The sequence below is a fragment of the Heterodontus francisci genome, chromosome 26 (assembly GCF_036365525.1).
Source record: "Heterodontus francisci isolate sHetFra1 chromosome 26, sHetFra1.hap1, whole genome shotgun sequence".
NCBI lineage: Eukaryota > Metazoa > Chordata > Chondrichthyes > Heterodontiformes > Heterodontidae > Heterodontus > Heterodontus francisci.
In genome coordinates, this window is record NC_090396.1 from 74,159,263 (window position 1) to 74,175,361 (window position 16,099).

Here is a 16,099-nt window from a genome sequence, read left to right on the forward strand (position 1 = left end):
TAACAAAGGGTAAGCAGGAAATCTGCTTTCTAGTTTTCCAACCCATTCTGACACATCCTGCAGCCAGGAGCAGACCTCTGGGTGTTAGTTCAGCTGTGAAATGATTTTTTGGTAGCATGCTATGACTCAGGGATCACACTGGCTTCCCCCCACCCCCAACATCCCATGCTTCTCTCCCCTAGTTCGGAAACTCACCCCTTGCACCAGAGTTGAATTGAGGAACTCTATCATGTGGGATCAAGCGTGCCTGGCGTTGCAATGATCACATAAAAATACCTATTCCCCACACCCCCCCCCCACCCCCCATTCTCTGTTAGTTATTTTTCCCTCTGCTCCCAAGTATTGCGCGTCCAAAGGTCGAGAGTTTGAGACCCAATCCAGAGACTTGAGCGCATAATCCAAGCTGACACTTCCCCTGCAGTACTGAGGGAGTGCTGCACTGTCAAAGGTGCCATCTTTTGGATGGAATGGAATGTTAAACCGAGGCTCCATCTGCCTTCTCAGGTGAATGTAAAAGATGCCACGGCCCTATTCTGAAAAAGAGCAGGGGAGTTAACCCCAGTGTCCTGGGTTCAATGTTTATCCTTCAACCAACCTCATTAAAAATAAAAAGATTATCTGATCATTATCACATTGTTGTTTGTGGAAGTCTGTTGGGCACAGATTGGCTGCTATGTTTCCAAGATAGAAAAGTGAGCACAGTTCTATTTCATTGGCTATAAAATGCTTTGGAGCATCCTGAGGCCGTCAAAGGCGCTATATAAATGCAAGTCTTCTTTTTTTTTTAAATGAGCTCGGTGCCAAAGTTTCCATTCATGGTATCGGAGCCTTGATTATCAGCTGGCTACCCCATCCTGCAGAGAGATCACAGGCAAGTCTGATCCAACCCTGTACCCATACACCAACATGCAGACACTCTCCAGCAACTGTCACCAGAGATGATCAGGAGCAGCAATTCCTTCCACTGCCTCAGGTAAGACCAGCTATCACAATACGGGCCAGGGAATCAAACCAAGATTCCACGGATATATTATTCACTGCTAACCAGCTGAGCCACCACAGGAGAGAACACACTCCCTTGTAGAATGCAACAGCCTACTCTGCAGAAACACTTTTGTGGAAGATCATGCAGCACAGGAGGAAGCCATTCAGACCATCACATCTGTGCTGGCTCTTTGAAAGTTATCCAATTAGTCCCATTCTCTCCCCACCCACCCCTCACCACCTCCAACAGCTCTGCAGATTTCTCCATTTCAGCTGGATAGGATTTACAAACTAACACATTTTTTCTCAGGGTCACAAGTTCACTATTCACACTGACTAAAATGAAATGCCTGCAACTGGAAAACAAAAAGTCACCCAAGGAAAGGTGAACTTGAAAACAGCGAACACAAGCACGGAGAGTGCGTTAGAGAGTAAAATGTGCAATCGGGCTGCTTGTACATACTGCTCCTTCAGTCTCTGCTGCAGTTTCACCACGCTAAGAGTCTTCTCTGTGCTACTTTTCAGTAAATTTTTTCGGAATCGGTGAGTCATATCCACGCTGCAAAGCAAAAAACAGAAGTTAGCTCCCAATAAACTGGATTCCATTAATCATGTGAAACACCAGCAAAGGTTGGAAGGGGAAACACCATCAGGCAGCTGGAGCTCGTCTGCTGTTCTCAATCAGTGTGGACTGTGCCCCTACAGTCAGCACCTCTACTGTCAGCCTGGCTCATTACTCCCAATAGTCACTGACCTTCACACAAGGTAATGCCTCCCACAATCTGTTCTGCATTTCCCTTACACTTGCTCTGATCCTGTTCTACTGTCTAACTTTAAACTAATTATTCAGAATTTACCTAAGCTGGACCTATTTATTTAATATTTTATAAAGAATCCCTCAGTGAACCTCATCTCCAGGCTGTGAAACCTAACCATTTTAACCCTTCCTCACAGCCAATGCTTCTTGCAGTTGGATTCAGAAATGCACATTGCTTCTTGGATTAAATACAACTCAGGAACAAAAAGCACGTTGATTGCCTTTGAACACAAGAACTCGGAGCAGCAGTAGACCCTATGGCCCATCGAGCCTGCTCTGCCATTCAAAACAATCATGGCTGATCTTAGGATTCAACTCCACTTTCCCTCCCGCTCGCATACCCCTTGACTGCCTGAGACACCAAAAATCTGTCTACAAGAACACACTGTGCTTTTACTTCCCATTTTATAAGTACTCGCTCTCCAGGGGCTCAGTGCTCCACATGATAATACTCAAAGCTTGTAATCTGCCATACACACGGGCGAGTGAAGATCTTCTCTGCAATCTACGCGGGCAGCTCGTTCAGCTGGACTTGGGGCAGAAGTGGCGGATGCTCACCAAAACTGTGTGACACACAGGCAAGAGGGAAGGGAGGCGCCTCACCTTTGAATCAGAAGGTCATGGACTCGAATCCCACACTGGAATGCAGCACTTAGGGAGTGCTGCAGTGTTGGAGGTGCCATCCTTCGGATCATATGTTAAACATAGGCACCATCCGCCCCCTCAGGTTGATGTAAAAGATCCCAGGGCACTATTTTGAAGAAGAGTAAGTGCGTTCTCCCCATTGTCCTTGTTAATATTTATCCCTCAACTAACATCACCAAAATAGATTATCTGCTCATTATGACACTGCTGCTTGTGGGAGTTTGCTGTGTGCAAATTGCCTACAGCATTTCCTACATTACAACAGTGACTACACGGTTTGATAAACACATAACGAGAATCAATCAGTTTAGGCTAAATACACATGGCCCTAAATTAAACAAGAAATTAATCAGAAGCAAAGGATGGAGAAGGACCTCTATGAATCTTGAAGGAAGAAGGATGGAGGGGCTCACTTGGTTAAATGTAGGGAGATACAGAAACATGGTAAAGGGATGATCCGAGAGGGGCAAAGAGAGACCTGGAGAAAAAGCAAATCAGCAAACTCTAAAGATAACAGCGATCAATTCCCTCAGTATTTGAACTGTAGGAAGGCTGTCAGTGTAGAGGTGAGGACCATAATTGAGGCAAGCAGGCTGAAACAGAGGTTAATATTCTGAATTATTACACACTCCAGTTATTCATAAAGGGAGACATGAGCAACAGCCCCTCACCAGAGTGTGACAACACAAGTGAAATGAATCACTTTGATTAAAAATGGGAAACAAATCCCAAACCGTTACACTAAACAAAGAGTCTCCAAGGATGTTTGGCATCTAATCCAAAGTACTAATGGAGATTAAGCAGATTTACTGATATTCACGATGAGGGAGGTGAACACAGGAGCAAGTGCAAGTGGGAAGGCCCATTCTCATAACAGATGTCAAAGTGGAAGTGAAGGTTGTAGTGCATTAAACACCTCCATCACTACCTTCATCAGCCAACTATCAGTGAGCTCCTGGGACTCTCCTCCGCACACTTTAAGGCAGGGACCTGAATCCTGACGTTGTGACCCAGGATATGTGAGGACCGTCTGGAAAAGTGGAGTTGAGATAAATGATCAGCCATGATCTGACTGAATGGCAGAGCAGGCTCGAAGGGACGAATGGCCTCCTCCTGTTACTATGCAATCGCACATAATAGAACCCATTCATTAAAACATCAAGAAAGCGCTTTCCTTAAATATTTTTGGAGATATGGGGGGGAAGAGTAGATGCTGGTCTTGAGTTCAGTCAGTCCCCTTACAGCCAATGTGCATAGCCACAGAATAATCTCACTTACGGTTCTTCTATTTCATCCTCTTCATCCACCCACACTGCTTTCTTGGGCGGAGGCAAACTGGACTTGGCTTCATTTTCCACTTCAGAGTCACTGGAGTCATCATCCAGTAAAGTTCTGCCCAAATCCCCCTCCTGTTCTGGCTGTAGAGAGAGTAGGAAAAGTTATAAAGACCCATCGCAGATCAGCCATAGTGTCAGCTGTGGCTCAGCAAGTATCATTCCTGCCTCCCAATCAGAAGTTTGTGGTATGTGACGTGTACCGGTTTGTCTATGATGTTCCTTGCTTTTTATTGGAATCCATAAACTTGAGCTCATTCAAATCTTTGCTGCTCATTTCCTGATTTACACCCATCACCCTGTGCTCGCGGATCTATATTGGCGCCTGGTCCAGCAACACCTCAATTTTCAAATCCCTCCATGGTCTAACCCCTCCCTATTTCTGTAATCTCCTCCATCTTCCAAGATCTCTGCACTTCTCTAATTCTGGTCTCTGGAGAATCCCCAATTTTAATCGCTCCATCATTGGCAGCTGTGCCTAGGCCCCAAGGTCAGGAATTCACTCCCTAAACCTCTCTTTTCTTAACACAGTGGTTAAAACTCACCTCTTTGATCAAGCATATGATCACCTGTCCCAATATCTGCTTCTGTTGCTCAGTGTCAGATTTTGTTTGATAACATTCCTGTGAAGCTCCTTGGGATGCTTTACTATGTTAAAGATGTTATATAAATGCAAGTTGTTGTTGTTGTTAATAGTGTGAAAGTGTGAAAATAGATAAGTCCCCTGTGCCAGATGGGATTTATCCTAGGATTCTCTAGGAAGCCAGGGAGGAGATTGCAGAGCCTTTGTCCTTGATCTTTATGTCGTCATTGTCGACAGGAATAGTGCCGGAAGACTGGAGGATAGCAAATGTTATCCCCTTGTTCAAGAAGGGGAGTAGAGACAGCCCTGGTAATTATAGACCTGTGAGCCTTACTTCGGTTGTGGGTAAAATGTTGGAAAGGGTTATAAGAGACAGGATTTATAATCATCTTGAAAATAATAAGTTCATTAGCGATAGTCAGCACGGTTTTGTGACGGGTAGGTCGTGCCTCACAAACCTTATTGAGTTTTTCGAGAAGGTGACCAAACAGGTGGATGAGGGTAAAGCCGTGGATGTGGTGTATATGGATTTCAGTAAGGCGTTTGATAAGGTTCCCCACGGTAGGCTATTGCAGAAAATACGGAAGTATGGGGTTGAAGGTGATTTAGAGCTTTGGATCAGAAATTGGCTAGCTGAAAGAAGGCAGAGGGTGGTGGTTGATGGCAAATGTTCATCCTGGAGTTTAGTTACTAGTGGTGAACCGCAAGGATCTGTTTTGGGGCCACTGCTGTTTGTCATTTTTATAAATGACCTGGAAGAGGGTGTAGAAGGGTGGGTTAGTAAATTTGCGGATGACACGAAGGTTGGTGGAGTTGTGGATAGTGCCGAAGGATGTTGTAGGGTACAGAGGGACATAGATAGGCTGCAGAGCTGGGCTGAGAGATGGCAAATGGAGTTTAATGCGGAAAAGTGTGAGGTGATTCACTTTGGAAGGAGTAACAGGAATGCAGAGTACTGGGCTAGTGGGAAGATTCTTGGTAGTGTAGAGGAACAGAGAGATCTTGGTGTCCAGGTACATAAATCCCTGAAAGTTGCTACCCAGGTTAATAGGGCTGTTAAGAAGGCATATGGTGTGTTAGCTTTTATTAGTAGGGGGATCGAGTTTCGGAGCCACGAGGTCATGCTGCAGCTGAACAAAACTCTGGTGAGACCGCACCTGGAGTATTGCGTGCAGTTCTGGTCACCGCATTATAGGAAGGATGTGGAAGCTTTGGAAAGGGTGCAGAGGAGATTTAATAGGATGTTGCCTGGTATGGAGGGAAGGTCTTACGAGGAAAGGCTGAGGGACTTGAGGTTGTTTTCATTGGAGAGAAGGAGGAGGAGAGGTGACTTAATAGAGACATATAAGATAATCAGAGGGTTTGATAGGGTGGATAGTGAGAGTCTTTTTCCTCGGATGGTGATGGCAAACACGAGGGGACATAGCTTTAAGTTGAGGGGTGATAGATATAGGACAGATGTTAGAGGTAGTTTCTTTACTCAGAGAGTAGTAAGGGCGTGGAACGCCCTGCCTGCAGCAGTAGTAGATTCGCCAACTTTAAGGGCATTTAAGTGGACATTGGATAGACACATGGATGAAAATGGAATAGTGTAGGTCAGATGGTTTCACAGGTCGGCGCAACATCGAGGGCCGAAGGGCCTGTACTGCGCTGTAATATTCTAATTCTAATTAAATACATAACATGAATAGTTACACTTGCACAGTATAAACATCCAGGTGCAGCCTTTTCCACCCCCCCCCCCCCCTTCTGCTTGTCAGTGCAACTGAGAGAGAGATAGAGATAGTCAGAGACCCCCAGAGAGAGAGAGAGAGAAACAGAAAGAACCACTCGAGAGACGAGAGAGAATTGAGTGACAGAGAAACCGCCCCTCAGACAGGAGGCTCCCTCCTTAGGGGGAAAAAAGGGGGGTGGGGGGAGAGAAAAAGAGCCCCTCATAGGCCGACACAAGCTGACATCCCTTCAAAAAGAGGGGCAACCAAAGAGTGCTCCCCACACAGAGACAGAAAGCGACCTCTACCCCCACCACCACCTCTACCTCAGAGAGAGATGGGGAGAGGATCAGATCAGATCACCTCAGAGAGCACAGGATCAATGAGGACCACAAGAATAATTTAAAAATTAAACGATTATAAAAAGTAATCAGATTTAAAGAGCAGGATATGGAAAGCATTGAAGGAACAGTGAAGTATTTCACAAGACTCTCATTAGGAAAAGTGTTTATTGGAAGTCAGTTGGTGTCTCTGAGGGGGGAATGACAATTGTTACAGCACAGAAGGAGGCCATTCTCCAAATGAGCACTTCACCCAATGCCATTCCCCCACCTTCTCCCTGTAACCCTGCACATTCTTCCTTTTCAGATAACAATCTAATTCCCAGGGCAGTCAGTTTAACTTCAGTGGTGGGGCAACTTTTAGAAACCATAATTCAGGACCAAATTAATAATCACATGGAGAAATGCAGGTTAATTAAGGAAAACCAGCACAGATTCGTTAAGGGAAAATCATGTTTAACTAGCTTGCTGGAGTTTTTTTTGAACAGAGAGGGTTGATGTGGTGTACATGGACGTTCAAAAGGCATTTGATACAGTGCCACACAACAGACTTGCGAGCCAAGGGAAATAAAAAGGACGGTAGCAACATGGATAGGAAGTTGGTTGAGTGACAGGAAACAAAGAGTAGTGGTTAATGGATGTTTTTCAGGCTGGAGGAAGGTTAGTAGTGGAGTTCCCCAGGGATCAGTGTTGGGACCCTTGCTTTTCCTGATATATTAATTACCCAGACCATGGTGTACAGGGCACAATTTCAAAATTTGCAGATGATACAAAACTTGGAACAATTGTGAACTGTGAGGAGGATAATTTAGAACTTCAAAAAAATATAGGTAAGTTGGTGGAATGGGCAGACAGGAGGCAGATGACGTTCAATGCAGAGAAATGTGAAGTGATTCATTTTGGTGGGAAGAACATGGAGAGACAATATAGAATAAAGGGTATAATTCAAAAAGGGGTGCAGGAGCAGAGGGACCTGGGTGTAAATGTACAAAGTCATTGAAGGTAGCAGCACAGGTTGAGAGAGCGTGGTTAATAAAACATAGGATGTTGCCTGGTATGGAGGGCGCTAGCTCTGAAGAGAGGTTGAGTAGATTAGGATTATTTTCATTAGAAAGACGGAGGTTGAGGGGGGACCTGATTGAGGTGTGCAAAATCATGAGAGGTATAGACAGGGTGGATAACAAGAAGCTTTTTCCCAGAGTGGGGGATTCAATTACTAGGGGTCACAAGTTCAAAGTGAGAGGGGAAAAGTTTAGGGGGGATATGCGTGGAAAGTTCTTTACGCAGAGGGTGGTGGGTGCCTGGAACGCGTTGCCAGCGGAGGTGGTAGACGCGGGCACGATAGCGTCTTTTAAGATGTATCTAGACAGATACATGAATGGGCAGGAAGCAAAGAGATACAGACCCTTAGAAAATAGGCGACATGTTTAGATAGAGGATCTGGATCGGCGCAGGCTTGGAGGGCCGAAGGGCCTGTTCCTGTGCTGTAATTTTCTTTGTTCTTTGTTCTATATATTATCCTGGGCTTTATTAATAGGGACATAGAGTACAAGAGCAAGGAAGTTATGTTGAACTTGTATAAGACACTAGTTCGGCCTCAGCTGGAGTATTGCATCCAATTCTGGGCGCCGCACTTGAGGAAAGAAGTGAGGGCATTGGAGAGAGTACAGAAATGATTAATGAGAATGGTTCCAGGGATGAGGAATTTCAGTTATGAAGATAGATTGGAGAAGTTTGGACTGTTTTCCTTGGAGAAGAGAAGGCTGAGAGGTGTTTTGATAGAGGTATTCAAAATCATGAGGGGTCTGGACAGAGTAGATAGAGAGAAACTGTTCCCACTTGTGAAAGGATCGAGAACAAGAGGGCACAGATTTAAAGTAATGGGTAAGAGAAGCACAAGTGACACGAGGAAAATCTTTTTCACACAGTGAGTGGTTAAGGTCTGGAATGTGCTGTCTGAGAAAGTGGTGGAGGCAGGTTCAATTGAAGCATTTAATAGGGAATTAGACAGTTATATGCAAAGGAATGTGCAGGGTTATGGGGAGAAGGTAGGGGAATGGAACTGAGGGAGTTGCTCTTTCAGAGAGCCAGTGCAGAGACGATGGGCCGAATGGCCTCCTCCTACACTGTAATGACTCTGTGATACAGAGAGAAGGCTGTGGGAGAGCAGTAATGGTGATGGATTAAAAGGGAACATTTTATTAATTAGACTCAAAGCCTGAACATTTATTAAACTTTTTTCCGGAGAGAAGCTGCTGCCCGAGCCCGGGCCCAAATCCCAGCTCCGAGCCCGGGCCCAAATCCCAGCTCCGAGCTCGGGCCCAAATCCCAGCTCAGAGCCCGGGCCCAAATCCCAGCTCCGAGCCCGGGCCCAAATCCCAGCTCCGAGCCCGGGCCCAAATCCCAGCTCCGAGCCCGGGCCCAAATCCCAGCTCCGAGCTCGGGCCCAAATCCCAGCTCCGAGCCCGGGCCCAAATCCCAGCTCCGAGCTCGGGCCCAAATCCCAGCTCAGAGCCCGGGCCCAAATCCCAGCTCCGAGCCCGGGCCCAAATCCCAGCTCCGAGCCCGGGCCCAAATCCCAGCTCCGAGCCCGGGCCCAAATCCCAGCTCCGAGCTCGGGCCCAAATCCCAGCTCCGAGCCCGGGCCCAAATCCCAGCTCCGAGCTCGGGCCCAAATCCCAGCTCCGAGCCCGGGCCCAAATCCCAGCTCCGAGCCCAAATCCCAGCTCCGAGCCCAAATCCCAGCTCCGAGCTCGGGCCCAAATCCCAGCTCCGAGCCCGGGCCCAAATCCCAGCTCCGAGCCCGGGCCCAAATCCCAGCTCCGAGCCCGGGCCCAAATCCCAGCTCCGAGCCCGGGCCCAAATCCCAGCTCCGAGCCCAAATCCCAGCTCCGAGCCCAAATCCCAGCTCCGAGCCCAAATCCCAGCTCCGAGCCCGGGCCCAAATCCCAGCTCCGGGACCGGGCCCAAATCCCAGCTCCGAGCCCGGGCCCAAATTCCAGGCCGGGCCCAAACACCACCCTCCCTCCCCGGCCCTCCAGCTCCCCACATCCCCCGGACCTGCAGCCTCTTCAACAGCTCCTCCTCGCCGCCGAAAAGCAGCTCCTCCAGCCGCCGCTCCACCTCCTCATCCCCGCTCTCCGCCCCGCGCTTCTTGGGCCTTGCGGCCATCCTGCGGCAGCTGGTCTCCCCGAGGCTGAAGCCGAAACTCAGGAAACTCCGCGGCTCAGGACCAGGGCGGGCCCGAAGCCACGGCGGGACTTCCGGGTCAGAGGGCACTGGACGGGGGCGACTACAGCACAGCGGGGGGGATGCTACATCTCCGCAATAACAATCCGACTAACACACACAGTTTGACACGCGACATCGGTTAACAAGCAATTGAAATATTGATTTACTGCTGGTGAGGAGTAGCGGTGTGTTATTGCAGCCTCGCTTGGTTGGTTCTGGTGGGTTTGATTCTCCCATTCCCCCCCCCCAGCCTGGAGAATAGACCGGCCGGTTTCCGGTCCGCCGCTATATAAGGCGGTGCAGGGCGACTGGCCCACTCTCTCATCGCCTGGAAGTGCAGTCGGGTAGAGGAGGAGGAAGCTGGTAATACAAACTACTGGAACTCCGCAGCGCGTGTGTAGAGAAACAGCGTTAATATTTCTGGAGCCGCGGAGATTCCAACAGCTTCTGTCTTTATTTCACCTTTTCCCCATCGCACTGCCCGGGGTGGGGGGTGAGGATGGTATCGCTTGAGATGCATGGTGAGGCGCCAAGTGGGGTAGGACCAGGGGTGGGGCTGGGCTTCTTCCCTGGGGCTCCTGATGCCACAGTTTAAACAACTGGCTCCTGGAGCACTGGCCACTTGTTGCACAGGAAGATCCCATTAGCCACATCCTGGACAAGTGACCAGTTTGCCTGTTTTTGGTGGTTGAGGGGCAGATGGACTTTTGCCAGGAAACTTGATCTTAGTTTTGCTGTTGCTGGTAAGTCACTATTTTTCTGGTCCGTTTTGTGGGCAGCCTTCTGGATCCACTGCAGCCCTTCAAGGTCGGAATCACTGGGTGAAAACAGACGGAGGTCCTTCAGGTTCACCACCTCCCACCCTGACAGTAACATGATCCAGCCACAATGGTGCTATTGACCAGTCAGTGATCAACTTGTATCGATGAGTCTCTAACACACTGAGGGGAGGAAAACCCCCAGTGTTGGAGAGCTTTGGGAACCATAGGTTCCAAAGTCAGCTGCTCATCTGGATTACAGTACACCGACTACAAGTCATATATCTCATTACCCGTAGACATATCCCAAATATTGAAAATCTCTCTAATTTGCGTTGGACTGAATCAGTATAAAACCATACCAACTGTCTCCCTAGGCGCCTGTTCCGTAGCTTGACCACTCACTCACTGAAATATCATGCTGTAGTTTTCTATTTACCCACTTCAGGTGCAGACTGCATTCTCTACTTCTGAACAGGGTGAAATAGTTCGTCATCAACATTATCCAGTTCCTTTAGAGGCCTTAAAAAATCAGCCATCATGTTACCTCAACTTTCTCTTTCTTTCCTAGTCAGAATCTGCCAAATTTCCATCACTCATTGTAACCTACTCCCGCAGTTCTGGTTCCTTTCTTCTATATCCATGTAGTGAAGGTGCTCCCACTGCAGTGTTAGGTGAGGTGTTCCAATATTGACCCAGCCACGATCTAGAATAATACAACACAGAAGGTGGCCATTCAGCCTTGCGCCTATGCTGGCTTTCTGAAAAAGCTACCTCTCCCTGTAAATCTGTCCATTGGTGCTAGGTCTCCAGGTGACTTCCCTTCACCATCTCGGGCGTGTTCTCTTTTTGACTCTGTTGTTTCCCAGGCTTGGGTCATCTGGGTTTCATGGGTGAACAAGGTGGTTGAGGTAAGGTAATAAATTATGGGGTGACAGCAGCTTGTAGGAATTCAGTGATGTTGCATGTATGTTCTGTGATGTTGATGCCCTTTGTATAGGAACAGGAGGAGAGCGTTCAGCCCCTTGAGCTTGTTCTACCATTAAGTGAGAGTATGGCTTATCTGTATCTTAAATCAATCCACCTGTCTTGATTCCATAATTCTTCTTTATCCTTGTCTAGTGAGTATCTGTCTATCTCCAATTTAAAATTATTAATCGGGAATCTTTTGTTTTGAGGAGTGTGAAATGTCTCCTAACTGGCGCTGATTTGCAAGTTACCTGTCCTAGATTCCCACCAGTGGAAAACGTTTCCGGATGAACAGTTGACTTTGGAACCTATCATTCGCAAAGCTCTCCAACACTGGGGGTTTTCTTCACCTCAGTCTGTTATAGACTCATCGATATAAATTGATCACTGACTAGTCAATAACACCATTATGGCTGGATCATGTTACTGTCAGGATGGGAGGTGGTGAACCTGTAGGACCTCCGTCTGTTTTCACCCCTTAAACCTCTATATTCCGAGATAATCCTTTAATGCATCTTTTGAGTGATTTGGGATTACTGGATTCCCAGAGCTGTTTAATGGTTCTCTAGAGTGCTGTGCTTTTTTCTTCTGGTGAAATCACTGATCTAATCCTTCCTGATTGCTCAGCAGTCCCTATGCTAGCGAGGTGCTCCTGTATCTCCCTGGTAACCCCAGTATTCCAGGTGTGTTCAGGGCTTGATGAGAGTCTCTTGTTCCTGCAGGAAGTATATCAAATAACAGGTGTGGTGTGCTCACTCTCCTTAACCTGATGCTCCTAGAATTCAGTGAAGTGTACTGGCTGTGAATGTTTAATCCTGTCCATTAAACTAAATTCCTAACAGCGCAGTGCTGATACTTTGGGAATAATCAGGTGACAAATTCTGTAGTATGTCTCTGCTGTTTATGTTAGAACTGATGTATAAGCCCAGTTGGACCAAACCCCGTAGATCCTGTGCGCTGTAGTGGAGGAGTCTAATTGTGTGGTCAGAGTCGTCATCTGTCTTCCATTAACACTGTCTTGTGGAACATTCCAGAAACATGTCTGGGAACAAGGAACAAACCTTCATTGCAGTGAAGCCGGATGGAGTCCAGAGGGGCATCATCGGGGAAGTCATCAAACGTTTCGAACAGAAAGGGTTTAAACTAGTTGCCATGAAATTCCTGCAGGTATGTGAGGGTCACGCTACAACCCAACAGATTAATGTGAGCGTCACATTACCTGGTTGACCTTGAGGTCGTTCTATTTTTTAACATTTAGTTCTAGGAAACAAAGTTCTGACTGTCAGTGACCTTCATTGCTGGTGATTGGGTAAAAGCTTCAATGTGACCTTTGCCATCTGACTGTCCCAGGCTGCTGTACCTGGGAAAGTGCAACCTGGGCTGTGGGGAATGGGTTGTGAGGAGTCTTTGTAAGACTTGGTGGAGTTATACAATTAGATGCGTGATTGGAAGATCATGCAAACCTACTAAACCCATATTGAAATCCGTGCTTGACTACACTTTCTCTCGCCCTGCTTCCTGTAAGGACTCCATTCCATTCTCTCAAACGCAGATTGGGTGACTGCTTTGTGGAACACCTCTGCTCAGACCAAAATCATGACCGAGCTTCCAGTTGCTTGCCATTTCAATTCACCACCCTGCACTCATGCCCACTGTCTGGGCCTGCTGCAGTGTTCCAGTGAATCTCAACGTAAGCTCGAAAAACAGCACCTCATCTTCCGATTAGGCACTCTGCAGCCTTCCGGACTTAACATTGAGTTCAACAATTTCAGAGCATGATTGGCCTTATCATTTTATTTCATTTTATTTTTTAACCATATGCCTGCCTTAAACTTGGTTTTTCATGTTTGTGCATTTGGACAGAGCTGTTCATTATTCTGCCATTAAAACTCCCTCTGGACCAATGCTTTGGCTTTCACCACAACAGTTAGCACTCCCTCTGCCTTTGTCCCATGACATCTTTGTCATTTAATCTCTCCTGCCTTCAACCCTATCACACCTTCCCTTTTGTTCTTTTCTGCCACTCCCCCACCCTCCTTCACTTGCTTAAAACCTATTACATTTCTAATTTTTGCCAGATCTCAAGAAATGTCACAGACCTGAAATGTTAACTCTGTTTCTCTCTCCACAGTATTTCCAGCACTTTGTTTTTATTTCCAGTATAGCCTGGGTTAGATAGTGAAGCTCCTATGCTGTCTTAATGTGGAACAGAATAATTTACAATTTTGACCTCTCTCCTGACAGGCTCCTGTGGCTCTGCTTGAAAAGCATTACTGCGACCTTTCAGACAAACCCTTCTATCCCAAACTGATCAAGTACATGAGCTCGGGTCCTGTTGTTGCCATGGTGAGTTAGCAGAACTTGTTTAAGCTGTGGTACCAATTCTGCTGTAGGTTAACTGTTTCTCCTGATCCATGGGTCTGTGCATCTGCAGAAAAGTTTGTTTTACTGGTTGACGTGTCCAAGGAGAGTCTGGGTATTGTGCCTGTCATAGAACAATGTCCTGAGGTGCTTTAGGGTGTGTTGAATGGGAGCAGAAGCTGGGCAGTGTGATGTGGATATTTTTGGGAGGGTGGGATGGGGTAAATGGAGCAAGGTTGGAGTGAGTCTCTGGGGCTTACTGAGTGGCCTTCTGAGATTTAGGGGCAGGATTTTGAACTCGGTCAGTGGTGGGGGTGGACAGAGCTATAGGTCAGTTCCTGGTGGACTGTGTTTTAGGGAGAAAACAAGAAATAGGAGCAGGAGTGGACCATTCGGCCCATCGAGCCTGCTCCACCATTCAATACAATCATGGCTGATCTTGGGTTTCAATTCCACTTTGTTCCCCATATCCCTTGATTTCTTAAGACCAAAAATCTGTCTGCCCCAGCATTAACTGTATTCAATGACTGAGCATTGACAACCCTCTGGGGTAGAGAATTCCAAATATTCACAACCCTTTGAAGAAATTTCTCAGTCCGAAATGATTGGTCCCTTATCCTGAGACTGTCCCTGGTATTTTAGATTCCCTGACCTGCAGATACAATCTTTACATCTGCCCTATCCAGCCCCTTCAGAATCTTGTATGTTTCAATGAGGTCACCTCTCATTCTAATAAACTCCAGAGAATGTAGGTCCAATTTCCTCAGTTTCTCATCATAGGACAACCCCTTCATCCCAAGGACCATTTTAGTGAAATTTGCTGTACCGCCACCAGCGCAAGTATATCTTTCTGAAAATGTGGGGACCAAAACTGAACAGTCTTCCAGGCGCGGTCTCACCAAATCCCTGTACAATTGTCACAAAATGACTTTATTCCTATACTCCAATCCCTCTGCAATAAAGGACAACATGCCATTTGCCTTCCTAATTGCTTGCTGTACGTGCATATTAACTTTCTGCGTTCCTTGTACAAACACATCCAAGTCCCTTTGAACATCAACACTTACAAGCTTCGTGCCTTTTAAATATTCTGCTTTTCTATTCTTGTGACCAAAGTGAATAACTTCAAACTTCCCTATCTATATTACACTCTATCTGTCATCTTGTTGCCCATTCACTTAACCTGTCTATATCTCTTTGCAGCCTCCCCGCAGTCTACCTTTCCACCTACCTTTGTATCATCAGCAAATTTAGATACATTCTCTCTTCCAAATTATTGATATAGATTGTAAATAGCTGAGACTCCAGCACTCATCCCTGTGGCACTGCCAGCCAACTTGAAAATGCCCTGTTTGCTCCTGTCCATTGACCAATCGCCTATCTGTGCTAATGTATCATCCCCAACTCCCTGAGCCCTTATCTTGCCTATGAACCTTTTGTGTGGCACCTTATTGAATGCCTTTTGGAAATCCAGATATACTACATCTACTGGTTCCCCTTTATCTACCCTACTAGTTACACCCTCAAAAAAGCTAATGAATTTGTCAAACAGGATTTCCCTTCTGTAAAACCATGTTGACGTGTTTTAATCATTGTGCTTTTCTAACTGCATTGTTAAGACTTCCTTAATAGATTCCAGCATTTTCCCAACAACTGATACAGGCCAGTTAGCCTTCTAGTTCCCTGTTTTCTCTCCCTCTTTTCTTGAAAAGCAATGTAACATTTGCCAACTTCAAATCTGATGGGACTGTTCCTGAATCTAAGGAATTTTGGAAAATCTCAGTGCATCCACTATCTCTGCAGGGAAGGGTAGGGTGACTGGGAATGGTTGTAATCAACAGCATGATCCACAGAGCATAAACAGTGGTGTGGGTGTGTTACCTCCGTGATGGACTGAAATTTGGGGTTTGAAGCTGCTCAGGCAGGATACTGAGCTTTGGTCTGTGGACAGTCTGGGGAGTAGTGGAGTTGCCACCTGTGGTTTGAGTTTGTGCTCGGTCAAATAAGATGGTTTTGATCTCACTGGCAAGCTGAAGGGAGTTCAGCTGATTGGAGGTTTGAGATGACGCTGTGATTTGATGGTTGGCTTGATGAAAGGTAGGGTGATGCCTGGGGGAAAGGGTGTTGTCTTTAAGCAAGTAGTGAGTTGAGGATTGAACAATGCTCTGTGGGGGATTGCAGGGCATGGTTTTTGGGAGATTGAAGGCTGGGGGAGGGTGGAGGCAGTATATTTTAGGGGGTGAAGGGTGGCAGTGTTGAAGTGGGTGGGGGACGCATCTGCATTGGGGGAACTGAACCAACAGGTGTAGCTTCTCGTGCCTTATGGAAGTTTGACACTGTCCTTGTCCTGAGGGATGATTCTGG

The 16,099-nt window shown here is 46.8% G+C and overlaps 2 protein-coding genes across 4 annotated transcripts in view; one reads left to right on the forward strand and one right to left on the reverse strand.

Moving 5' to 3' along the window:
- Positions 1-9,673, reverse strand: part of utp18 (UTP18 small subunit processome component) — a 40,867-nt gene extending 31,194 nt beyond the window's left edge. For both annotated transcript variants that reach the window (XM_068058585.1, XM_068058586.1), the window contains exons 1-3: positions 9,477-9,673; positions 3,725-3,864; positions 1,448-1,543 (exon numbers count right to left, since the gene is read on the reverse strand). In XM_068058585.1, the coding sequence (XP_067914686.1) occupies positions 1,448-1,543; positions 3,725-3,864; positions 9,477-9,587 (347 nt within the window). In that variant the 5' untranslated portion in view covers positions 9,588-9,673. The remainder of the gene's footprint in view (positions 1-1,447; positions 1,544-3,724; positions 3,865-9,476) is intronic.
- The window catches only part of LOC137384470 (nucleoside diphosphate kinase), a 423,199-nt gene that overhangs the window by 404,244 nt on the left and 2,856 nt on the right, over positions 1-16,099 (forward strand). Inside the window, exons 1-3 of one of the 2 annotated variants that reach the window (XM_068058589.1) lie at positions 9,929-10,010; positions 12,409-12,541; positions 13,619-13,720. In XM_068058589.1, coding sequence (XP_067914690.1) covers positions 12,413-12,541; positions 13,619-13,720 — 231 coding nt within the window. In that variant the 5' untranslated portion in view covers positions 9,929-10,010; positions 12,409-12,412. Of the gene's footprint in view, positions 1-9,928; positions 10,011-12,408; positions 12,542-13,618; positions 13,721-16,099 lie in introns of those variants that run through there. The other variant, XM_068058590.1, reaches the window with a different exon arrangement.